General features: G+C 36.8%; 1 protein-coding gene across 25 annotated transcripts in view; it reads right to left on the bottom strand.

Moving 5' to 3' along the window:
- Positions 1–26,672, bottom strand: part of CADPS2 (calcium dependent secretion activator 2) — a 298,626-nt gene that overhangs the window by 91,238 nt on the left and 180,716 nt on the right. For 15 of the 25 annotated variants that reach the window (XM_030479889.1, XM_030479892.1, XM_030479902.1 and 12 more), the window contains 6 exons: positions 21,467–21,533; positions 17,929–18,037; positions 16,587–16,790; positions 8,958–8,966; positions 6,337–6,473; positions 2,513–2,700 (listed from right to left, as the gene is read on the bottom strand). In XM_030479889.1, coding sequence (XP_030335749.1) covers positions 2,513–2,700; positions 6,337–6,473; positions 8,958–8,966; positions 16,587–16,790; positions 17,929–18,037; positions 21,467–21,533 — 714 coding nt within the window. The remainder of the gene's footprint in view (positions 1–2,512; positions 2,701–6,336; positions 6,474–8,957; positions 8,967–16,586; positions 16,791–17,928; positions 18,038–21,466; positions 21,534–26,672) is intronic. The other 10 variants (XM_030479911.2, XM_030479890.1, XM_030479894.1 and 7 more) reach the window with 1 other exon arrangement.

Genomic DNA, 26,672 nt, shown 5'->3' with positions numbered 1-26,672 from the left:
ACCTGAAAGTTCAAAATCTGCTGAAAGAGTTCTGGAGACATATGAAGGGTGGAAAGAGCCAAAGCTGATTGTCTTGGTCATAGTATTTAATGGGAGAAGTATTCAGTACACACGGTCCCACAACCATGCCTGGGATCTTAAAAGAGTGCCTATAACTAAGAGACATTTGGGGTCCATTTAGGAGACTGCTTCCTCACCAGTTTCGTCTAGCAAATCAGATATACTCATTGGTGTGCTCAGCATATGTCCTGGTATGGCCCTGGTATATTTTTTAGATTTGCTCTCATTTGCGCCTGAGTTTCTCCTCACCAGACTTCCAGAAATGAATGTGAGTGACACCTTTATCTGATCATTTGATGGATGTCACTAGATTGCCTGCTACCCTAAAAATTCATGCCTAAAAGAAATTGAAAATTTGAACTATGGATACAGCTGCATTCCTACATGCTTCTCCATCACCTGACTTCAAGATCATTTTTGATGATCTTTCTCAGGCTAGTGTAAGGTCTAAGACACCTCTGTGAAGCAAAGGTGAAATATAAATTAAATACTTCATGCCCAGAGTACAAAGCTCTTTGTTCTGTGGTCTTTCTAATTCTCAGCATGACTTATAAAACTAAGATGTATAACGCCAGGGATCAGCCTAGAACTTTGGCCTGTCATGCATTGTCTGTGAAATTCCTTTTTCCTTTTTACTATTTCTTAGTGTTGCAGCAGGTGAATGAGTGGATATATTATGTGCGTGTGTCTGTCATTCTCAGTGAGTGTGTCTGCTTCTGTCCTTGACTTACTTTTCTTCTTTCTTCATGTTTCTTTTTTCTTCCTTTTTACAATATATCAGTTCTAGTCAGACCCTCTCTGTTCATCACTTCTTTTATTCCTAAAACACTCATAATGCTATTCAGAGAATATCTGTACAGAAGGAATAGACAGAATACAGAGTGCTTACAACTGTGTAAATGATGTGGTCCCTGAGATATTTTCAGGCACTGCACGCACTGTTGTCCTTCACTTAAATTATGAAATAAAAAGAAATGTATCTACCTTTCTTTTGAATTCTTAAAATAAATTTGAGCAATTATCACTGTATATTTGTCTTAGGTTGAAACCAGTAATAAAAAGGCTAGAAACAACAAAGACTTAGACTCAATAGAAAATATGAATGTGTCAGGTTCTTCAGAAACTGACAAAAGAAGCATGCTTTTATGGACTACAGGTTACCATGTAAATGCCAGAAAATCTCCTAACTTACCAGTATGAATGCTAAGATTCTTGAGAGTATTTCAGGCTCTGAAATACTTAGGTTTGGGTATTATTATTTTAGGTTTGGATATTATTATAAAAAATTACACAATGTTAATCTCCCGCAAATCACTCAGGTCACAAATGCTCAGCTGCTGTTCTCATACATGAGGCTTTGTCTGAGCCAGTGAAAGAAACTATATCCTTTTTAAGGATTGTCCCTTCTTGACTGGCTTAAGGACAAGTAAAATGGCCTCTGTGACCGGTTGCAAAGCAACATAGGCATACATATTGGGAAGAAAACCTCTCTCTCCCCTGATTCCTACCAGGATTCAGTTTTGGGGATTTACTGACAGCATCACAGTAATTACTTTTTGGGACTATGAGTAGATTTTCCCCTAGTGGCAGGACTGGATGAGTTGAGATTAAGAGATAGCTACTGCATTTTCTCTTGTTATTTTTTGTTATTTTTTATTTTTTTAAACATATTTCTTCTGCAACTCCAGTGTGTACAGCAGGGCATAAATGCATGTTGTCCTTACTTTGATAGATTGCCTGCCCCAAACTGGAGCAAGGTCAGTGAATGGCTACCATGATAGTCAGAGGCCAGAGCACTTGCTTTGAGAAGAGGCTGAGGGAGCTGGGCTTTTTCACCCTGGAGAATAGGTGGTGTCTAGGGGTCTGAATGACAGCCCCCAGATGCTATGGGGGGGATGACAAGAGACAACAGATATAACCACACTGAAATAAGACAGGTTCAAACTGGGTAAAGACCTGATTAGATAAAGTACCAATGTTTTAGTTGTTGCTCAGCAGTGCTTATCATGATCAAGGACTCATGCTCTGCCAGGGGCAAAAGAAACAGGGAGGGAGAACAGACATGACAGCTGAGCCAAACTAACCAAAGGGGTATTCCATACCACAGCACATCATGCCTAGTATATAAACTGAGGGGAGTTGTTTTGGGGTGGGATGAGCATCAGTCAGCAGGTGATGAGTAATTTTAACAGGATGATATCCTTTAGCCTTAATCAGCCTGTCTATACAATGCCCAAGAAAATGCACTGCATTAAGACTGTACAAACTGAAAGGAGATTTTTTTTCTTTATTTTTTTAATAGTAATCTCTATAAAGCCCCCAATACCCCTGAAGAAACTTTCATGGACTGATTTCTGTTGCGTGCAACTTCCCTACCTGGTGAATGCAAGAGCCTATAAATACTTTTGCTTGCTCCTAAAGCTATGAATTTAAAAATACATCATTCAATTACCTGTTACCATGAACATGAGAAGCACAAAATGCAAAACTGTAGTGGAGCAAGGTTGGATCAATGACAGAACCATTTTCTGAATGTTCAATCAATTCACTGAGATAGCAAAGATGGCGGTGACAGCCTCTCACTCCGTAGCGAGCACAGTATTCATCTAACACGAAGACTTGACCTGGGCTAAACCAACCCTGAAAGAGAAAGGCAAAAAGCCCCTCAACATTTTAAGATTTTCCCACTTACAGCTTTTAAATCAAAGAAAGAACAGAAGCATACATTTTTATATGCATTACATAAACTTTTTATTCTAGAATGATCTATACCTGACTAATGCTGATGGCACTGGAAGCTAGATCCAACAATAGCCCTCTTGCTGAAAGCAATAAATGTCAGGAAACTTTGCAGTGCTGAGTTACCACTATTATGAAATACATAGTTTACAAAACCACACCAATACATCCAAAGTCTTCTAGAGATTCAAAACCTAATACAAAATACACTAACACCATAAAATTAATTTTTTGAAAGTAATTAATTGTAAGCTACAAGAGAACATTTGGGTAAAGCTGAGGAACATTATCATGGACATTAAAATACAGTTTTTGGGTGGTCAGTTTTCCCAACTAAATGTGAGAGAACCACAATTTGCCCACTTACTTACCCTGTTTCTTATGTAACACGCATACATTTTTAAGAACTTCTACTAGTAAAGAGATAGAAAGCCAATTAGTTTGCTAAAAGCCATCTGAGTAAGATGAGTATGATTTGACCATGAATAATAATTATATATTTGGGGGTATACTGAGGGCTTACTTGGGCAAAGTCTGATGAGACCAGAATGGCATAATGTCATAGACATGAACAAAGTACTTATTCCTTTTCACTACAAAACTAGTTCTTGAGTGAATCCAGAGTCTAAAAGAACAGTAATCGATTCTTGACACACAGAAATGTAAAACAGCAGAGCCTTGATTGCCTCTCCTCCCAGTATGAAAAAAAACCAGCACAGTGAGCTTCCAAACAGCAGCAGGGAGAAAAACACAAACCTTGGGAAACCACAGCTACCGCATAGCTATTCTAGGCTGTTTTCTTAATTGTGGTGATATTTCCCTCTCATCATCCCTGCCAAATGGTTAAGAGAGATTGAGGAACACTTGAACTCAAATATACAAATAACTTGGATAAGCAAAATTATTTTGCAAGTCATTAATTTATAACATCAATTTAGCAGCTGAAGACCAGTATTTCCCTGCTGCTTGTGAATATTTCTGCAAGCTCAGATGTTTAATATTTATACAAAATATGAGGAAAAATACTATTAAAAAATACTTAAAAATATATTCACATCAGGGTTAAATAATCTGTGTTTTAACTTCACTAAAAGACTTGCATGAGAAATCTAAATTTTGTATACTCCCCCAACTCTTGAATTTTATTTGCAAACAAAACCACCTTAAAGTTATTTCATAAATCTGTTTGTTCCTGATTAATTTATTTCAAGTCAGTGTTTCTACCGCTTTTAAAGAGCTTCAGCTGTTTCTAGAAAACACTTGGCTTTATTACTGCACCCAGAACAGTATTCAGTGTTTTAAACTAATATCTGGTCATGGTCCAACAGCTCATGCAGTTTACACTGGGTTTGCTACAAAATATTCTATTGAAAGAAGAAAGAGAAGGTATTTTAACTGAATTCCTGAAATAATATATATCCTAGCCCTAGATATAATAAACAGTGGTTACTGTGATTGATACTCTTCTAATAAATCATCATGGTCACTGATGTCTCTCTACATTTTTACGGAAAACAGGACAAAATGCTGCATGTCAATGCCTCGCAGTACAAAAGGAAATAATTATTAAAATTTCTGTAGATTCTCATATGAGAAAATTGTAACAAGAATACAAATTTTTAAAGAACTCATTACTTTAGCTTCAGTCACTGTTAGGGATCTCTTTTAGTGTAGCCGTTTTCATATAAATATGAGCCTTCCTTGCCCTTGTTCAACACCATACCATGCATAAGTTTCACAAACACATAATAATTATATGCAACAGAGTATTAAATAACTGCATATTTTTTATTGTATAATTACACCTCCCTCCCTTCAACCCCCCCTCCAAAACCCCAAAAAACAAAACAATCCAACAAAAAAAGAAGCCCCACAATACTGAGAAGAATGTAACATTAAAGAAGTTTAGGTCATACAGTATTTTAATACAGAACTGTGTTTAGTATTAATTCTTAAACATTTCTGGTCTTCTTTTTACAAGTTGTGTGTGTGGTTACTCTATTTATTGAAATAAACGGATGAATTGTTTCTAAAAATTATAGGATATGAGCTGTTCAGGAAAAAAAAAATCACAGTTCTATGGTCATGTATTCTATTGCTATCTTGACATTCCCAATTTTTTAATTAAAAAAATCTAGTTAAATATGCAATTTAACAAAAAATAATCACCCACTCTACTTATTAAAAGCTGAATTTTAAAAAGAACAATAAGAAATGTGCCTGCTTTATGGTTGCTATAGCATTGTGTATTTCACCTAACCTCTTCTAAAAGTTCCTGATTTCAAGGTTATATTAAGTGTCTTACTATATTATTATTATAAAAAAAGATTTTGACCCCAATGCACTGGTAGAAAGCTAACCATTTTCTCTTTGAGTGCCAATTACTTTGTACAGATGTACCTTCGGGCCTCTTCTTTGATTCAGTGTGCAACCCACAGACAGAAAATGAGTCCTTTAACTTTTTCTATATATTCTTATCTGGTAGCATTTTAAAAAGGAAGCAACTGTCATTAAATAATCATTTTCCTCCACCTTTTTTATACTTGCAAACAAACCTAAAACCTCCATTATTATCTTTGTATTACATGACTAGTCAGATCAATGGAAAATACTAGTAAAAAAAAGTTATACTTTTTTCTGTTTCTGCTGGATAGTAAAGTGCAAAAAATCATGTGCTGTGAGGCATTTTAGGTCCTCAGTGAGAGATCACTATTTCAGACACGATATCAGGTGAAAAATAAAGCCTCAGGAAGTTATGAGGTCTGACCCACACAAACCTGATTAACAAGTGTGTATAATCTGACACAGTTCCACACGATTGTTGCTGGGTTTCCCTACTAAAAACAAAACCTGAAGCAGCCCACCCTCAACTCCCAGACCACAAAGCACAGACCACAAAATGTTACGTAGGAAAGGGAAACTGAACTGCAGCTACAAATACAAAAGCATGTTACGCCAGTACCTTAGCTTTTATAGCTGTCTTTGAATGTGAAAAGCAGTTATTTTGATACAGAGATCATCTACTTTCTTTTTTTTTTTTTTTTAATAATTTTACTCCCATTTGTTACTTGAAATTCAGATAATACATATATGCCCATATGTCTCTATTGCATGTGGTTCTGCTTCCCTTCTTTTGGTGCTTTTCCTCCTTCACACCACAGCGGAATGAAGAATGACAAGATAGGTGAAAATGCCTGACATGAAGTGACTACATTTGTACCTTAAAATGCCTGTGCAGGTGTCAGTAATCCTACCACAGGAGCTCCTACCATGATGAAAACCTTCTGGTTTTACTCAAACCTCCACATAGGACATGATAAATTTCAGCTGATAAAATCAGAGACAGTTTGGGTCTCTTTGCTTTCTATTGAGTGGCACAGCAGCAGCTTGCAAGTGTATAATTTTCAAATTTGAAACCAATCGATTGGACCCTTTATTCCAACCACAACTGCAGCTATTGAGTGAACTAGTAAGAAAGGACTACTTTGTAACAACTATTTCTCACTTCTTTATATCTGTCTTCCAGACAGTACTCACCAAACAAGAATAGGAGTCATTCAATCTGTGATCCAAGGTCTGCCTCTGAAGCAGTCTAAAGAGGGAAGCATGGTCAAATTTGCAGGGATTAGCAGAAATAAACTCATCCATGCCATGTTTCTGGCCACGGTCTGCATCTGCTCATACAAAAGAAAAATGTGCAGAACAATACATTTGAATGTGTGTACAGATTTACAGGCACAAGTATACACATGGCATATGTCTCAATATACAAACTTTTTCGAAAGTATCTCAAAGAATGTAAGTCACATAACTAGATGCAGCTGACTTATTAAAGAATTTTGGGGTTTAATTTGAAAATAATATTACTGAGTTACTTTTCTATCATACCAATCTATGGAGTGTAACACTGAAAAAAAAGGTTGCTACCCACTGACAGATTAAACAATATTTAGAAAGGCTACTGGAAAATACAAGATAGTACATTAAAATAATTCTTAAAGCATGATCTTCAAATGTTACAATTTACAAAACAATGTTATGAGTACAAAAAAAAAATGTGTTCTGTAACTTCCTGGTTTTGCATGGCTCTCTTTCTAATTTTAGCAAAATAAGCAAATAAATATCCCTCCCTTCATTGCAAAAAAAAAAACAAACCCAAAAAACAACAAAACACCAAACCAAACAAGAAACGGTTTATGCACTCATTTCTTCAGATAAGAAAGAGCATCTTTACTGCAGATCAAAGTGCCACGCATAGAAATATTCATCATGGCTTGAAGCCTACTTCTCAAATGGCAAACTGGAGCAGAAATGAACACACTGGCTTGAGCTGGGTCATTTCCAGCCTTCTTTTTGTACTCAGCTTTTAATGAGACAAACCTTAATGTAGTAATGGCAAAAAGCTCCTTCAACCTTCCAGCAAAGAGTAGTGAAAAAGGGAGCAGCATTTTTGTGTAAATACATCGAGAAAACATACCATCCCAAATGGCACTTCAATCAAAGGCCCAAATTTATTGTTCTTCACAGATTGCATCTTTCAACGCCTTTAAACCCCGCGGGTTTATCAAAAGAGGATCTCTAGCGATTGCTTTCATTAATGCTATGTTTTGTCAAAGTCCTCAATGTGAATTATCTAGCAAGTATGGACAGAAAAAGCCTTACAGTGCCCAAAAGGACTAGTTATGTATTAGCACATTAGCTGTCTTGGATTCTATAGACTGTACTGGGGTGAACAGTCCTATCAACTTAAAAATTGACTTCCCTTTCAATAGGGTCTTAGCTCTTTGTTCCTTTAAATTCAAACCTGTCTTTTTATATTCATTACCAGAAAAGTATGTGTCTAAGTGCATCCTAAATGCAATTTTGAAAACCTGCATAGTACAAACCTAAAATTTCTAAAGAAAAGGAGACAAAAGTTTATTGATTAAACCCAATTATAGAGTCAGGATCATAATAAAACTCAATATTGATCTGTGGGCATGATGCTAACATAATCAGTCACATTTAGAAATTTAGCCCCAGATCATATTGATCCATGTCAAGTCCAACTTTCAGCTGTATTTGTGGATGGGAGAATTATTTAATTCAAGCTGAAGGATCTGCAGCATCACATCCTGGAAAGATGCAGAAACTAATTCATATCACTTGGCTTTGCATTGTCAAAGCAAGAGTCACATCCATGTGACAGATTTCACCAAGGTGGATGTAGCAAATAAACAGTATGACAATACATCGATGGTGTAAGGTATGAGACCATCATCCCAGAGAAACAACAGCATATATTTTTAATGGTTTGAGGATCAGTAGCATATGTGATTACACAGATGAATAATATTTCCATAAGCATTAGACTAGCCTATCATTAATGACAAACTTCGCTCACATTTTCGACATAGGTACATGAAATGCTCTCTTAATTAGTGCAATTTAAATGTATTTAAACATACGAATTCAAAGATAGACAACTGATACGAACACAACTACATTACTGAAAGTACTAAACTACATTGTGAAGTTATCTATTGTTTTCAAAATGATCCACACACAGACAAAAGTTTTCCAAACCTCATATGTTTAATGTGTGGCTGGGTTCTACATTTCTTGTAAGTTTTCCTTCTTATACGAATATCTGATTTGTCTAGCCATTATTTACAATCAGACAGGTTCAGAAAAGAAAAAAGACCAATATCTCTTTCTGTCATTGGTCTCATGTACAAATTACAAATTATATACAGCTGAATCTTTCTTAAATTAACTGGCTTGATTTTTTCTCTGGTTAACCACAAAACTATAAAAGATTCCCCTTTTTTAAAAGAAAATCTGTGTAAGTACTGACAAGTATTTTGAAATCAGGAGACTGGTAAATGAAACAGATTCAGCATTTTAATTATGTCATCTAGATGATCAGAATGTGTAAGGTGACCTACTGAATACAATTCAGCTTGTGAAAGCAGAATCTGCTATTACATAATTTGGGCAAGATAAGCAAAAATATTTATTTAAAAACATAAATAGTTGCTAGATTAATTCTACAGAAAGATCCATGACTGATGACCATCTTTAAAGAGAATCAAACAGTACAAATAACATTGTCAAATAGAAACAGAAGATCTGTTACCAAATATATTTTAGGAACAGAAAAACAATTCAAAACTTACCTTTGCCAGCTGTAGGCAAGCAGGAGATAATAGAAAAATAGATCTAGGGTAATATGTTGCATTTATTTTACTGTTATAATATGCATGCAAGATAACTGGTAAATCTTTTTGAAACAAAATGGATTTTTTTTTTTTTAATAAGAACTTGATCAAAGATTAAGAGGAATTCATAGATTTTATATGACTGTGATTTAAAAATTATTTTACACCTACTTTAAAAAATTTCCAGTGATCGTATTTTTCAAATTCCTACATAAATGAGCTTTAGATGTCCTGTTCAAGCTACATGCAAATGCAAAAGACATAAAGTGTGCTATATTGTGATATAGAGTTAAGAATGAATACAATTCCATTTTATTCTCTACACTTTCTCAATCTTCGGTATTATTGGGAAGATATTTGTGGAGAACCCTGAAGCAGTAATACTTCTGCTTCTTCACAATTAATTTTCTCCCCTTAATGGAACTTGTTCTCTTGTTTTGAAGTTGCCTCTAACTCAAACTTGATTTATTTCATCTTTTGGAAACTGTCGGCCAAAACCTGTAATTTTTTTTGGATCAATGTAGGACAAATATATGTATTTTAAAACCATAGTAAAAACTTACAAAAGCTACTGCAGGAGTTTTAGCAATTTGTTTGCGTGTTCTTTTAGACAAAGATATTTATTTCGGCAGAATAGCATCCTGAATATGCCTTTTGCCATCTTTGCAAGAAACTTCCAATTTTAGTCCAGCTGCAAAGGCTATAAATATCATCAAATCCTCAGTGACTCAGTAGAGTTTAGTGAATTAAGACTACTGAGAGTTCCATGTTCATGGCACATGCTCACATGGTTCCTAGTGATAACCAAATCACTAGGCATCATCTCTGTCCTGTCCCAGCCCAGAAGCAAATGCTTGTTTTCTGTAGCATTTATTCTCTGCTACAGAATAAATAGGAACTGCATAGGAACTGCCCTTGCAAAGTGGTGACCTCTTCCCTTTTGTGGCTCTCAGTGACATCCCTGCTAGAGTTTAAGCATCGTGGAAGCAATTCAAACTAACTTAGGCAGTTAGGAAAGAAGGTAGAGACAAGAAATCTAGTATTGCAGGGATTAAAAACATTTAAAGACAAGAAGTAATAGGGTAAGAACTATGACTCCTGATACAGACACGGCTGGAACTGGTTGGATAAAGATGAAGGTGCACGTGCCCTTTGCAAAAGACAGTGGCAAGACATGCATTCCATTCCTTCAAGTGCCACTCCATACGGATAGTGACAGCTTACATTGGGAACATTTCGACTCCTGATCATTGACCAGGACTCCAAAGTGCTACACGCTTAGAAACACAGGCCAAATAGACAATCTATGCCCCCAGAACCTTATCGTTTAAATATCAGACAATGAAATAATAGGTGGAGAGAAAGTGGCAGAATGGCTCGTATGGCCCAACCATCAGGCTGGGGACAGCACACTGACGGACTGCCAGTATTTTGCCAAAGGACAGATTTGAAGAGGATACTATTTAGATTTTGCATGATTCTCAGTAGCATGGGAGAGAACATACAGGAAGGGTGGTGCTATTCCACTCTTCCACATGGCAAAGTGTATGACAGTTATAAAGCTGCCAAACCTGCTGAGGAAACTATGTCAAATCATAGAATCATAGAATCATAGAATCGTAAGGGTTGGAAAGGACCTTAAGATCATCTAGCTCCAACCCCCCTGCCATGGGCAGGGACACCTTGCCCTAAACCATGTGGCTCAAGGCTCTGTCCAACCTGGCCTTGAACACCGCCAGGGATGGAGCATCCACAACCTCCCTGGGCAACCCATTCCAGTGCTTCACCACCCTCACTGTAAAGAACTTCTTCCTTATATCTAATCTAAACTTCCTCTGTTTAAGTTTGAACCCATTACCCCTTGTCCTACCACTACAGTCCCTAAGGAAGAGTCCCTCCCCAGCATCCTTGTAGACCCCCTTCAGATACTGGAAGGCTGCTATGAGGTCACCACGCAGCCTTCTCTTCTCCAGGCTGAACAGCCCCAACTTTCTCAGCCTGTCTTCATATGGGAGGTGCTCCAGCCCCCTTATCATCCTCGTGGCCCTCCTCTGGACTCGCTCCAACAGCTCCATGTCCTTTTTATGTTGAGGACACCAGAACTGTACACAATACTCCAAGTGGGGTCTTACAAGAGCAGAGTAGAGGGGCAGGATCACCTCCTTCGACCTGCTGGTCACGCTTCTTTTGATGCAGCCCAGGATACGGTTGGCTTTCTGGGCTGCAAGTGCACACTGCCAGCTCATGTTAAGCTTTTCGTCAACCAACACCCCCAAGTCCTTTTCTGCAGGGCTGCTCTGAATCTCTTCTCTGCCCAGCCTGTAGCAGTGCCTGGGGTTGCCCCGACCCAGGTGTAGGACCTTACACTTGGCTTGGTTAAACTTCATAAGGCTGGCATTGGCCCACCTCACAAGCATGTCAAGGTCCCTCTGGATGGCAACCCTTCCCTCCAGCGTATCAACCGAACCACACAGCTTGGTGTCGTCGGCAAACTTGCTGAGGGCACACTCAATCCCACTGTCCATGTCACTGACAAAGATGTTGAACAGGACCGGTCCCAACACCGATCCCTGAGGGACACCACTCGTTACAGGTTTCCAACTGGACATCGAAATGAAGAAACATCATCAGTTTCTCTTCGTTTCTAAAAAATTTGATTAACTGAACATAGAGATACAAGCATCTCCAGAGCTATCATGAAAGCTATCATGAAAGCTATCATGAAACTGCTTTACGAGAACATTACCAATTCTCCCAAAACTGAGCAATGCCACCATAAAGCATTGCTCATGCAATACCACTGCCCCTAAGCAGTGGTATTTCTTGTGTGTATGTATTATGACACCAGGATCTTAATATTAATCATATTCTGGTTTACTCACAGAGTCTCTGATGTAGTCATTTCAAAGACTGACTGATTCAAACAACATTTAAAAGAAATATGAAATTCATAATTTATTCTCATATCATCAAATTATGATAGGTAGAGAAATTTTATAGCGCTTATTGTAAGTATATCCAAATAGACTGAAAATGTTAATGTTATATTTTCATGACTAATCCCAAAGTATCTCTTCATTTGGCAAATTGCCTGTACTTTCTTCTTGATTACACAACATTGTCTGCTCCACTTGGATGATTTAAATGTCCACACAAGCTTCCTTTGTGATGCTCTTTTAGCATAAATGTCTTCAACTTTGCTGTCGCTGGATTGATGTCTTGTAATACCAATGTACAGCCTAAGCATTTGACTCCCTTTGCTACTTAATAAATAGGATTTGATATTTTGCACACGGGCTCTAAACAGCATTTTTATGACAACTGTTATAATTTGTCTCTGCAAAATCTCAAATTATTTTCCTTTTGTGAGCTGTTTTGATACTGACATCATTCCAAAAGGGAGATGAGGAAAACTACACATCTCAGATCAAATGATTCCTCACCTAACTCGGTTTTCCAGTATCTGTCTCTCTCCTCTCTTCTCTGCAAATATTTTCACAAAGAGACCATCTCCAAACTCATGGTGGTGTAGGATCAGAACAACATTTGGCTTTGTGTTCCTTCATTAAGACATGACAATCCCCTCATGTGCTGCTGTTACTCCTTTGTTATGACCAAATTATTAACAGTGCTTGTGCCTTCAGCAGCCTTTCTAACTGTATGGATAGATCTCCTAACACATTCCTTATTAAGAAAGGGATCGCCTCCTACACCTTTATGTGACTCAGATGAATCCATTTTTAGTTGCTGCATTCACGTCCTTAGGAAACTTCTGGCCTTTCTATTATCATGCATCCTTAAATACTCGGTCCTTTGCATTACAGCATGCTTATTCAGAATAGTGGAACTGAAGAACAGTCTCTTTTTCTTGATCATTGCTGACATAAGCCTCTCTTCACTTTTCTTTTGGAGCCACCTAATACTACAAAAGTGCAGTACCAAGTTGCTTTACTTAGAAATGAAGGAATTGGCTAGTATTCATTTTAGAAGTTGGACAAATACAACAGTAGTTTGATTCCACTGCCACACTTTAATGTGCTTCACTGGTAGTACAGAACACCAAGTTTCTACTAAGTGACCTACATGAATGATCCTAAACTGCTATACAACATCAAGAAGAAGAGATGGCACATTCAGATCAGTTAAGAGATCTGTAGGTTGGCCTTTGGAGTGCTGCTGCTGTGCACATGCAAGAGCAACATTTCCATTTTCTGCATTTGTGATAATTGCTGTAAAGATCAGTCAGACCCTAGCTGTCCTATTATAATCACATGTATAGTTTCTTTTCAGGAGTTTCTGATGTGTTTGTTTTGGTCCAGCTCTGAGGTGGTTGGATTTTGTTCCTGTCATTTTAAGCACTCTTCTGTACAAGGAAATATCTTATGTGGAACAAGGCACCAATAACTGCAAAAAATACAGCCTTTGGTATACAAAAGGAGACTCTTACTCCTTCCTTTCTACCACTTTCTTTTATACAAAAGGAATTCATGGATCACAGGAATAATTTGACCACAGCTTACAAAAACCCTTAGTGTTTTGGACTTCAGAATACAGGAAACAGAAGAGGCTGTAAAAACAAAGTACTGTTTATTGTCATTTATACGTATTGCTTGATTAGAAATGTTAAATATTTAATGAAATACTTGCATTTGACAAGTTTTCATTTTCAGCTGATAATGAAACATTAACTTTGGAAGGTAGAATTTTTTCCACACGGCAATGGAAAGTGGAAGTCTTAGTATTTATTGCTAGCAAAGAATTAACCTTAATACAGCTAGGCATGTGGCATATTAATCATCGTCTGATGTTTTCATTTCTTTAATGACAACTTTCACTTGCTTTTAATAACAAGAGAATTTCAGGACTACAGACGATATTTTCTAAACACAATATATAAAATGTTGAAACATGTTTCCTTAACTTGATTTTTTCTACATCCAGCAGTTTAAAGATATTTAATTTTTTTCAAGTTATTGAAAGTTCTTTTTGTATAGTTCATCGGGATGAATGAGTTGCATTGCTGATCTTCCTAGAGGATGAGGAAGACAGCAGCAGTCTTTCAAGGCTTGACTATTTTTAAATAACATTTGTTTTGCAAAGCCCTAGTTGGTTTTCTGCTTTCTGTATGTGGAGGGGGTGTCATACGGTATCCTTTAAAAACTAAAACAATGTGATCTTGTATTGGCTGGAAATGCTTACATGATATATTAATTGAAAAATAAGATACATAAGAAAGTAGCTGGTAAATTCTCTGGTCATGACTGTATTTCCTAATACTAAAAATGTGTATAATAAAGAAGAAAAAAAACCCCAAGGAAATGGATTTCACTTTATACACTAGCTCTCAAGTACTTGGTTTTATACCTTGATTAAAACTAAAATACTCTTAATGCAAACATTTTTCTAGGGGGAAACAAAACTGACTTCTTAGGAAACCGAACACATTTAAATCTGACAAAACATCAGGTATAGATTCTTCTTAGGAGTAAAACTGTACCCCCAAGAAAATCAGCACAGTGGGTGTAAATGAAGCAGGAGTCTTATAAAGTTATTTAAGGTTATATCCATAAACCCTAATTCTTGCAGTTTCTTAAAAAACAATTGATTAAATGAGGCCCTCAGTAATACGGTTTAGTGGTGTTCTTGGCAGTCCTCGGGTGATGGTTGGACTTGATGATCTTAAAGGTCTTTTCCAACCTAGTTGATTCTATGATTCTATGCCTATTTCTACCTCAAATGCAAAAGACAGAATAATAAAATCTTCCTCATGTATGTAGAACCGGAGGTATTACAGAAATCAGTCAAACATTGATTCTTTTAAGACTAAACCTCACATTAAATTAAATTTCACAAGTTCCTCTGGCACAAAGAATTCTATTAATTTAATCACAAAATACGAACATTGAAATGTATTAAAACCAAGAGCAAGTAATAATTTAGCCATGGATTTTTGAATTATTTACAGTTTAGTCCTATCGGTTTGTGCAAGTTGATACATAAACGTGACAGAAAAATACATGGTATTTTGAGGCTTTTGAGCTTCCCTTGATCTGTCTCTAAAATAAAGCTTGTTTTTCATATGCTCTCCACCTAAAAATTGTAGTCACCCTAACTGTCTAAAATAATATGAAGATGTGTCAATTGTGTTTTTTTAATTCTTTACCACTATCAGTAATTTTATCTCAGAAGACATAATTTCAGTACATCCAAACTTGCAATTGTTCTTTGTACGTTTTGCTTTCTATAGCCTTCCCTGCACTGTGATCAGTGTTTTCTGGTTACTTTCATGTAAACCCTGTGTCCAAGAAAAGCAGCAATTCCTTGGCTACTACTGACTACATTCATGTCTTGGTACTTTCTAACTGAGGCACACAAAGTAAAAGCATTAGAAGGGGAACACAGTGAACACCCAGTACTTAGCCCAGACCCAGGTAACTGTGAGGAGATGAGCAGAAGCACTCCTTTGCCATTGCCTCACCTTTGCTTTTGTACTGTTACATCCTACAAAATACTTTACCTGAACACCCCCCATGATAAATGGTTACCGCATCCTTCCAAATTGTTTCAGATTAAAAATTCAACAGATGTCAGTGCTTTTGTGAGATTAAACTATGTTTTTTTCAATGTTCTTGATATCCTGGTCAGATTTTAGATAACCAATACTGAGTTTAACAAACACATTTTACTGTCTTCTAATAGCAAATTGATAAAAGATTACAGGATGAATGGAAGGTCATGAGATTGAAAGATAGCAGGACTGATGGAGGTGAATGGTCTTAAGTCGACCCATTACAGACTTCAGAAATGAAACCAAGTAGATTCTAAACCATCTATCTCCTCTCAATCACTCTACATATACAGATATATGATAATGAAGAAGAATTATTGGATCACACTCAGTCTCCAGAACAATAACAAATCATATATGCTTCCTATGTCAGGATATCTACGTGACAGAATACTTTCAAAGAGATTATATGAAATTTTCAAGATATGGTTAATATATACTACCTTGATTTTCTCCAAAACAGTATTTTCCTCAAAGAAAATTGAGGAAAACTTAATCCAGGTTTTTAGTTTTTGCAAATTATTTTATGTCTAGTTTAATATTACTCTGAGGGGTGTAAAAATCAAGTACCGTCTAGTGTCTTTCAGCTCACAATGTACTGTCTGTATAGTAATTTTTATATAACTAATTTATACAATGTATGATAAAGGTGGCCTAAATCTATAAAAGTCTGAAAATAGATTGATACTTTTCTATTTAACACTATATTTTTCAGTAGCCAGCCACTGTAATGTAAACCAAGCACCATCTCCATGGTAATATCTGGGTCAATTGTAATGAATATGAAGCTAATTGCTGTATTTTCATGGATTATAATAAAAATAATGACCTGCAAGTCAGGATTTCCCTCACTGGTAATAATAACCTGAGCTAAGGAGCTTCTGGCTAACAACAAACTGCTAGGCACATTTCCCTAGTGAATGAGTTCTGCTTAATTAAACTTCATTGAGGGAGCTGCTACATATTTTACCAACTAAAACCAAAACCAAAGCCACAAAAGAAAAAGAGAGCCAACTTACAAAGTGGGGATATTTCTGTGTTGACATTTCCTCCTTTAGGATTCATCTTCTGAGCTTGACTTGCAGGAATAGGCTTATATGATTGACCTGTGGCTCTGTACATGGCTTGAACCCAGAGTATTCGATCCTGCTCATCGTCACTGGCAAATATCACAGTATCGCCTTCTTTAACAGCATTGAAAAACATTCGACCACCCTGAAGACCTGGAGCAGGAAATAGAAAGGTAACCTTAATAAATACAAATTATTTCTAAATCACCATCAATGTTTATTACATTATTGATTTTCCCCTGTGTTTGTGTGTGTATGGCTTAAAACATTTTATAGGTATTTATGACATAGAATTATGATAAAATTATCAAATGATAATACATGGAAATAACACATCAGTAGAATAAATATAGAAGTCACAGGAGAAAATATTTCTATAATTCCATTTCCAATTCGATTCCAATTTATTTCTTATTCATCTTCTCCAAAATAGCATATGCTATTTTGCATTTCTATAACATATGCTCCTTCTCGGCATCACTTTCTTAGCTGGAACTCCCTGCCAACTCTATCTCTTCTTGAACAGAGGCAGCTCCACACCTCTTATCAGTGTAGCTGCTCCTTCCTAGGTGCCTTTTTTTTATTCCAGTGTTTCGTTCTGAGAGTGCATAACCAGAACAGCACACAATAGTCAACATGGCTGCACCAGGGATTTTTTATGACAACATTGTTTTGGCTTTTAAAACACATTCTGAGCATTGTTTGCCTTCTCAGTTATTCTAAACATCGAGCTAACATTTCCAAAGATCAATCTTCAGTATCTTAGAAGACTCTTATATTCATAACCCTACACTGCGTAAGTAGAGCAGAATCGTTATTCTCTGCGTGTATAACTTTGATTTCTCTCTGCCATTTTAATACTAAATTGTGCAGATTTTTCTGATATTTTCAAATTTATTTTTGATAACTCTGAGCAGTTTGTCTTTAGGAAGTAGTGTCATCATTCATCTTTTCTGAATCATTTATGAATATACCTCACAGTACACTGCCACATGGCTCCATCATAAAAAAAAAGGGAGAAAAGGGAAAGACTGGCTAGAATTAATATTTTTTTCCTTGTGTCATATGTGATCTTACAATGTTTCAAGCAACCTCAGTGTAAGTTTATTGTTCATTCTTCTTACAACAAGCTTCTTTCTAAACGCATGATTTTTCACACCAGAAAATCCTAGTGGAATAATTGCCAAAGAACCTTGCTACTTTTTAGGGTTTTTTGCTGCTAGGTCAAAATGAGCAAACTGAATTAGCTGTTTTACACAAACATATCATACTCCAAAATCATGAAAAGTACCTGTGTGAGGAGCTGTATAATCCACAGTGTATCCTTCGAGTTGCATCAGTTCCTGAGGCTCAGATTTCTTTTCTCTGTAACTGCACATTGCAAATGTATATTGGCTAACCTGAATAAGAAAGGACTTCTTAATAGTTGAATTCCATTCCAGAATTGCATAAGACATGCACCATTGTTTAAATTAGTTTTCAGTTGTGCTGAAGAAATAAACCGCATGGGGTTTTTTTTTCCAGATATATTTATGGTGTGAAACTTTGCGTTCTTTACCCTTCCTGTCAAAAGGAATGGGGAAAAAAAGCCATAAACACATTTATCTGCAGTCTTCTAAAACAGAATGTATTTTGGTCTGTTGCTTTATGAAAAATTGAAAGGAAATAGATCAGTTTCTGGTAGGGAAAATACTTGGTACTGTGATACTGATCAAACTGCTCAGTCTACTGTGTAAGAATAAAGTCCTGTATTCCAAAAGCTGGAAAAAAAGGACTTTTATGTATAAAAGTACTTTTTGCAGGAGTACCACAATTATCATGCAGCTGGAAAGACGAACACTTAATCTGGCCAATCCTAGTTAAAGACGGTAAGTACTGGAATCTTTACTTTGATTTTATAGTCTTATTTCTGCATCTATTGCACCTGTGTTCACACCCATCTCCAGGTTGCTTGACTCACTGGATACAGTACTGCGTAGGCCAAGCAGCTTGCAGCTGGCATGAACAACATCAGTTACTTCTCATCAAGTACAATTATTAAAAAATCATAAAGCAATAAGAAGAGAATCTGTCACCATGTGGTTTAAGATTCCTGGACAGAATAGGAAGCAATAAAGAGAGCTAAGGAAAAAGTGACTGGAAAGATAAAGAAAGAAATGTAACAGCTGGAAGAGGAAAAGCAATCACTGAAACAAAACAGGTGTTCCCAGTCTTACGTGAAGAGCTGGAAACAGTATAGAAGGTGACCGGAAGAAAGAGCTTATGAATCTACGAATACTTGAAACTTGGCCTCTGAAACTATCATCTCCTAGGACTGTAGGATACCTGGCCAACTGACTTGTTTTGAACTATAACACAATTTCTTACATCTGTAAAATTATTCAAGGATCTAAAGATAGGCAAGGAGCTTGTCTGCTAGACAATGGGACTATCTTTATCTCAGTTGCTGACTGCTCAGCTGTTACCTACATTTATTGCTTTGCCTACAACTTCAGGAATGATTCTTTTTGAAGTAAAATTTTGACAGAAATGAAAATAAACACAGAAAACAATCCTGCCCATCACTTTCAGAAATTCAAGTTTTCAGGCTAGAAGGGACTATTAGAACCAGCCAGCCTGTCCTCCAGCACAACACACACAACAGAATATCATCTCACTATTTGTAGACTGAACCCATAGTTTTAATTTCATTTATTGTATGTGTTTTAGAAAATTACTGTATTTTGGTTTAAAGATTTTAAGTTATCCCTTGCAGCCAGGGCCCAGCCAGGAGCAGGGCAGCTGGGAGCACTGGGGCAGCCCCAGCCCCAGGCACTGGGCACCTCCCTAGGCACAGGACAAGGCCAGGCTGGGATGTGGACCTTCCGGCGGGCTCAGCTCAGTGGGGCCCATGACTGGGCAGGGAAGGGCTGTGGGGAGGTGGAGACTAGCCCTGCCATGGCATCACTGGGGCTGCGGATGATGGCCGTGAGGCTGAAATGGGGTCCTGGGCTGTGTGGAGGGTGGGGAGGCCTTGGAGGAGCTGGGCAGGGATGGTTGGCGCTGGTGGTCCCCTTGGAGCCCTCAGCCCCTGCATCATGTCCTCTGTTCTAGGCCCAGCAGCAATATCAGGAAATACCTCTTACTGCTTGGTATTTCCCTGTTTATATTCCCAAGAGCTGTATCTGCCCTCATGCACAAGGATGGAGGGAGCTGTTGGTTAGTCACACAACCCTAACTCAAGTCCTTTGCAATTAGCATTATGTTTCATGAGAGCTCTCTCTCTTGTAAACTGAATCTACAGATTTAATTTCTGATATCTGGCACTGCACTAAAAACGTTTTTCAAATTACTCTATTTTGTTGAATGAAATAACCTGGCAATCACCCACAGCACTCACATCTTCATGTCAACAACTCCATATAACCACACTGTGCAGACAAACTGAGCCATAAAAAAGGAAGCTTGCAGACACTAATTGTGGATGCTTAGGATGCCAATTTTTTTGTTCATATTTCTTCAGCCACCGCATGTTTTTGAAGATAAGCTTGTGGAAGATCTGGGTCATTTTTAACCTCACCTCTATAACAAGACAAAGATCAGATCTATAATACTAACGATTTTAATTTTTCAAATGTATTTCAAATGTATTCTCTTATTTTTAAGGAATAATTCATTAAAAGATACTCATGTCGCAATCAGGCTTACACTTCATCTTTTGGTTGAAAATGAGACAGTTTGAAGTCTCTCCACCAAAGACACAAATAGAAAAACTCCAGAAAACTTTGTTGGGGAGAAGAGTCTCAACAAAATAAAGAAATATAGAATTTGCCTTGTTTGTTTACACTTGAAATCTTAATCATTTAATCCTTTCCCTTATGGTTATCATCTGTGGATGGTATCAGTTATTATAGAGAGAAGCACCACAATCTGAAAATACACTTTTTAATATAAATCTGTGACTGGATTTAAGTGTATTGTTAGTAGTTAATGGAGCTGTAGCTAATTTTCCCTTGGAATTCAGCAAATTAGCATCAATACTTCATGGACTAATGGATATTCAAAAGTCAGGACCATGTACAGCATACTCTCAGACAAAAACAGAATCAAACCACCTTCTTAAATAGTAATTCTTGACAGAATTCCTACAACTCCATTTACCTGAATTTCAGAGGTCCAAACATCTGTTCTATCTACTTTGTGAAAAAGTACAAAACCAACAACATGTGCATGCATGACACGCAGATAGGCACAGAAATGTGGACATGACTTACAAGCAGTGTCACTAGAGGATGTCCCCATGGAGCAGAAAACCCCTGTCTAGAGTGCTGGGAGGAACTGTTACTGCAAACCTGGAGGCTGACTCTGTGGTCCCTGCTACAGGGCACCATTGGGCAGCCCTCTTCAGAAGTTCAACAGCAAAAATTACTGTGAATGGCATGTTTAGAAAAAAATTATCCATGAAACAAATGACTGACTTTTCAAACATTAGAACAGATGAAATGAAAATGACAGAAGTGGATCTGCATTCTGATTACTGGAGGAAGATATTATCAGACAGTAAATGAAGTAAAACACAGCATGTCCAGCTGAGGCTTTTTATCGTACATGTTATGTCCTTGTCTTTTTCCTGTTCAAAATGAAAAACCTTTTAGAGAAGTGACTGGATTGTAAAAGGAAGAAAAGGGAATATAATGAAGAGGTTGAAATTTCCAGAATCTGTAACCTTCCGATAACATTGAGCTGTTCTTTCAGAAATCACTAACAACTTCTAATATGTGTAGCAACCATGTAAGAAAACTGATAGTCCAAGACTACTTTTCAATGAAATTTCATGGTAGACTACCAACCTGAACAAGGACGAAGTAGCGTTTTTTCCACCGCTTCCAAACTTTCTGTCCCAGAGCATACAAATATCTGCAAAGGAAATAATAAAGGGATGTTTTTGCATTAATAAGAAGCATGATATGTGGAGGAATACATATTTTACATATACATATTCTACTCCAGTAGAAAGGAGTGTATGCATTTGCTCTACCTACTGAGCTGCTTCTTCAGTGTTGTCACACCTAAGAAGCAATTTTTTCTTCTATTTACTCTCTGCAAAGAGATATTTTCACTCAAAGTAAGACAAAAAGTAGAAACAAAAGACCTCATGTTTGAGAAGACCAACTCACTAATCACGTATTTCACCAATCACATCTGAAAACAGGAAAACCACTTTAAAGTAGAATACTTTTGACTACACAGAAATACTCCTTAACACTTTTTTTTTTTTTTCATTTGGTTTCCATAGGTTTGCTAGTGTTTCTCTAGAACCTGACAGAAAAGCAAAATATTACCTATGAGATGTCCCTTCTGGCTGAACAACTTCTCTCAAGGGCAGCTAGTACAATTAGGTGGGTCAAAAGCAAAACAAAGATCCAAATTGTTCAGACCAAGCGCACTCTCCAGAGGATGCTGGCACGTATATTATGGAAAAGTTATAACTAGGATTGGAGATGGTTGGTTGGATGATGGGTAGGTGGATAGTGTCTCTGTGGTGAGAGGAGAGCGTCTGCTGTCCTCTAATTTCTGATCACTTCTGGGGCTTTGTTGCCCCGTGGTTTTTAACTCAGTCAAAAAACAAAGAGCAATGAATAACATGAAACAGGCAAATAATGTTCAGTGTAATGCTTATTAACCGTAGTAGCTTGTCAGATTACATAGTAGCTCCCTCATTGCTATGACACTGATATCTTGCCCTTCTTCAACTCCCACTACACCTGTGCTGAAGCTCTGCCTCGCTTGGTTACTCTGCTTTTTATTTGTATAAGAGAGAAAACACTTGGCTTTGTAAACATGATTACAAGTTTATTTAGCTTTCTTTGAATAGTCCAGATCCTGATACACTCTTTTTAACTTCTTAATTCTGTGATTATTATAAATTCAATAAAAAGTAAGGAGAGGAGTAAGGGTTATGCCAGAAAAGGGTACCAAAAAAGGGGCCAACTAGCGTTCATTTGAAAGTTTATAATGCTTTGCAAATAAGGAAGCATTTACCTCACAGAGTGACAAGTGCATATTCCCTCACAAAACATGAACTGGTTTGTTTTTCATATATTTCAAAAGAGCCAGGCATGTTCCCCTAAATCAGAGCATTTACTTTCCCCAAGCACAGCACATCACTATTGCCCTGTTAATCTCTTTAATACTGCCATAAGGTGGAGCAGGAATGACTGATTAATTTCACTCAGACTTGATGATTAATGAGGGGGGTCAAAAGTAAAAGGGTCCAGAGGTGGCCTTTAAGCTCTCAGTCTTAAGCCTGTCCTGTTCTTCATGGACATTCTGCCACCAGATCCCTCAGAATATCCTGTAGGTTTCTCTGATGCATGTCGGAGGGCAGCTACCACACGGACTGTGAAGACCCACTGAGAATACACAGCTCTCAAATGCTACAGTACAAAGATATCCTGACCATGTTCCCACTCTCTTGGCACATCTTAAATGACCGTAAAGGAGCCATAAACTGACAGAGGATTCTTCTTGCTAGAGAGTAATCACTTTATTATCAGTAGCAAGTAATCCCTGTATCATCATCAGCAGTGACTTTACGTTCTAACAAGAACATGGTGGGAAATGAGTAATCCAACCTTAGAAACACCAGGTTTCTTTTTCATTATTAACTAAGCCTGGTATAGAAAGGTGCTTTTAAAAGAAGAGATCTTAAAAAAAAAAAAAAAAAAATTGCTATCAGAGAAAAGGTGGGTTGTTTTTTAAATTACTTTTCATATAAAGTATATCACTTATAGTCCTGCAGTACAGGTTCTGCAGGCTTAGGCAGAACTATCACAAGTTAAGTAAATTCAAAATGATAAAATAAGAAAGCATACAAAAAAGAAATTAAATAGCAACACGCACTTTTTATTCCTCCCATAAATCACTTCCAACTAAAGTGTTAAATCAGAGTTTCCTTGGGAAACAAAGGAATGGAACATTAACTACCTAACTTTAAAACCCATTGGTCTTAGATAAGATTACTTAACAAAGGAAACAGCATTCATGACACAAAGCTGGAATTAACTATAGAAGTGCAAAGCCTATGTTACTTGGTTTTACAATTCACTATAAACCCACAGTTATAATCTTAAATTATCAATCCCTCCTCCAATGCCATCTCTAAAAGTGAGTTTTTTTCTAATGTAGAAAGTTTCAGCCATTTACAAGCGATATATCCCGTGCTCATTTTACGTGTGCATGCCCCTGAAAGATGAGATTAATTCTTACTCTAGTCTAACACTTATACCCAGAATGAGCCAAACATCCTAGATTCCTAGAATTCTCTTTGAACTTCTCTGTCCCATTTATTTTCCATTGAAAAAATGGGAAGTAAAGGACCTAAGAAACTTATTAAATTTGCACAGTAACATCTAGGATTTGTAGAAACTACAGTGCATGACTAGAACAGAAAAAGTCTACGAAAGCCAGTTTCCAGAATTAAACGACACTTGGGTTCCACAACTGGAGCAAAAATTAATAGGTTAACAGATTTGGAAGTGAATTAAGCCCTAGAGCTAAGTTGAAGAATGTTTTTCGTTTTAAGACAGGGAATTGCATCATTGTTCATGAGTGCCAGGTAAATACCCATATGCGTATCTGTATTCACCTACAAGCCCCACTCGCCCTCTCCATTCAAAAAAACGAGCACAAGGTGCACAGCATTAATTGTTCAGACTATTATAAACACCTTCAGCAGCAACAAAAAACATGCAATAGCCATTCCTTCAAACACGTACCTTTCTTAGGTAAAATATTCTGTGCAATAGAAAGAAGAAACTGATATTCAGAAGTAGAAAGTTCCATATTTCTAACAACTTACAACACCATTTGCTAGAATTTTTTTCACCCTAATTTTGGTGCCAGAGTTGGGATAATCTAAAATCATTCTTGAATTATTACAGTTGAGCTATACGCTGAGAAGCAAGACACTGAACTAGATCCCTTCTATCTGAGCACAAAAATAATAATTGCTTATTACTAAATTGATTTATATTGACTTCTCTTTAAGACTGTGTTTTGAGAACGTTTAATGAGTACACTGACAAGAAGTCAGGAAAGATTGGTTTTCTGATGTACACAGAAATAGATATAAATGAAGACTTTCATTCTGTAAAAATATATTAATATAATAAATATGTACACATAACATCTTTATCAGTACATATGCACATTAGAAAGTATATTTATAGTTAGTATGTATAGACTTGGCTGACTTCTTCAGGCTTTTTATAGTGACTTAAGACTAATACACCTGCTTTTATACAGCACATAGAAAATAGGACCTGGTAGAAAAATAAATGTTTAAGCTTTAAAGTGTATTTTCCTAGAAAATAAATAAAACTATAAGCAATTACATTTCCACTAAAAAACACAGAAATACCTGAATAAAATATGTTTTATATATCCTTTTGTCTCAGTACCATCTTTCCTCCAGAAATGGAACAAAAAAAATGATCAACCATTTTCTTTAAGAAGTCTGAGCATCACTATATTTTATATATATAAAGGTTGAATATTTTTCAAAGTGCATTTTCTTGTGTTACAGAAATGCAAAACCATATTGCTAAATATTATAGTTCAGTTTGCATTATGTGGCAACATACATAGGAAAAGAGATGACAGCTTATTTGCTCCAAGTCTACTCTGCGAGAGTGTAGGGCTCTACTTTTTGATGAAAAAATCAGCACTAATGAATAGCTGAAAAACATAATTGAATGTGGAATACCGGAGCTATTCACTGCTGGAGAAAGGACTTACTACTTCTGCAGAGATCATTTTTAGACCGGCCTTTTTATTCTAAGGAATGAAGCAATCTATCTACATCTTGAATGATAAATTCTCTACTTGTAAAAGGCTTCATTTATCACAAACAATGAAAAAATATAGAAAGAAAAATCAATACGTGTAGCAGTTTAGTCCAGCAAAGGCCTTTCTTAAAGAGAAACCTCAGTCAAGGTTGAAAGAGCAATTAATGCAGTCTCAAAAATCTGGGCCACTCTGATAGAGTTCGGTTAACATGTGGCAGAAGTAATCATCCACTTGTGAAAATGATTTTCAGTTCATTCTCAAACACCTTTCAGACACTCATGATCCCATTTAACTGACAACAATAGAGGCTATCTGTGGGCATCATTGCATTGCTGAGAGCGCCAATGGGGACCAAATGCCCACAGGCACTTTCAGTCATCCCTGTTCGCTCGCATAAAAGGAATCTTCCTTGCACTGCATTCCTTCTTTTATTTAACCCCGAAAGATTAAGCCATTTTTTTGTCTTCAGTTGAAGACGAGAGAGAAAACTGATTCAAGACAACAATATGACCTGGGTCATAAGAAACCTAGCTGTAAACATTCTCGGATTCATTTTAGTACTGTCTGTGCTGTTGAGAAAGAGAACTAAATAAACCTTCAACAGATGGAATGAAAAAATCAGCCTAAAGTTCTACTGTAATTATGCCTGCTAAGGATAAAGAAATGTTGAAGAATGTCAAATAATACAAACACCACAGCCACAGAAAACATTTATTACAATGAGCAAGATACTCATCATGTGAACAGAAAAATGTGTGGGTTCCCCCCTCCTTCCCCCAAATAACTTTTCACTTACAATATAAATGGTTATTGGTATGCTGGAAGATCAGGTATCCCTAGATTCTTTAACAGTGATATCTTACTGCACTCCAGAGCGCTTCAACATTTGTGAATATTCATGCCAGTACTTATGGAACCTGTGAAGTAACTGCAATGGCAACTTGAGAATTATTAATCCAATTTATGTCATATCATGAAACCTATTTGATATGTAAAGTGGTGGTGTTTGTCAAGACAGAAAAACACCCTTTAGCCTTGAGAGAATTCCAAGCAACAAAAGAATGTAATCCTTCAGATGCGACATAAATGTAGAAAGTGCTCCAATTTTAATGTAATTTAATTGTAATGTAAACAGGTTATGCAGCACAACTGTGAAACAGCTGGCGCTGAGGAGCAAACATCTTTCTGTGCTTTTTTGATCCAGCT

The sequence above is a fragment of the Strigops habroptila genome, chromosome 3, assembly GCF_004027225.2.
Source record: "Strigops habroptila isolate Jane chromosome 3, bStrHab1.2.pri, whole genome shotgun sequence".
NCBI lineage: Eukaryota > Metazoa > Chordata > Aves > Psittaciformes > Psittacidae > Strigops > Strigops habroptila.
The sequence above is the reverse complement of the archived record's forward strand: the minus strand, read 5'-3'. Positions and strand labels throughout refer to the sequence as shown.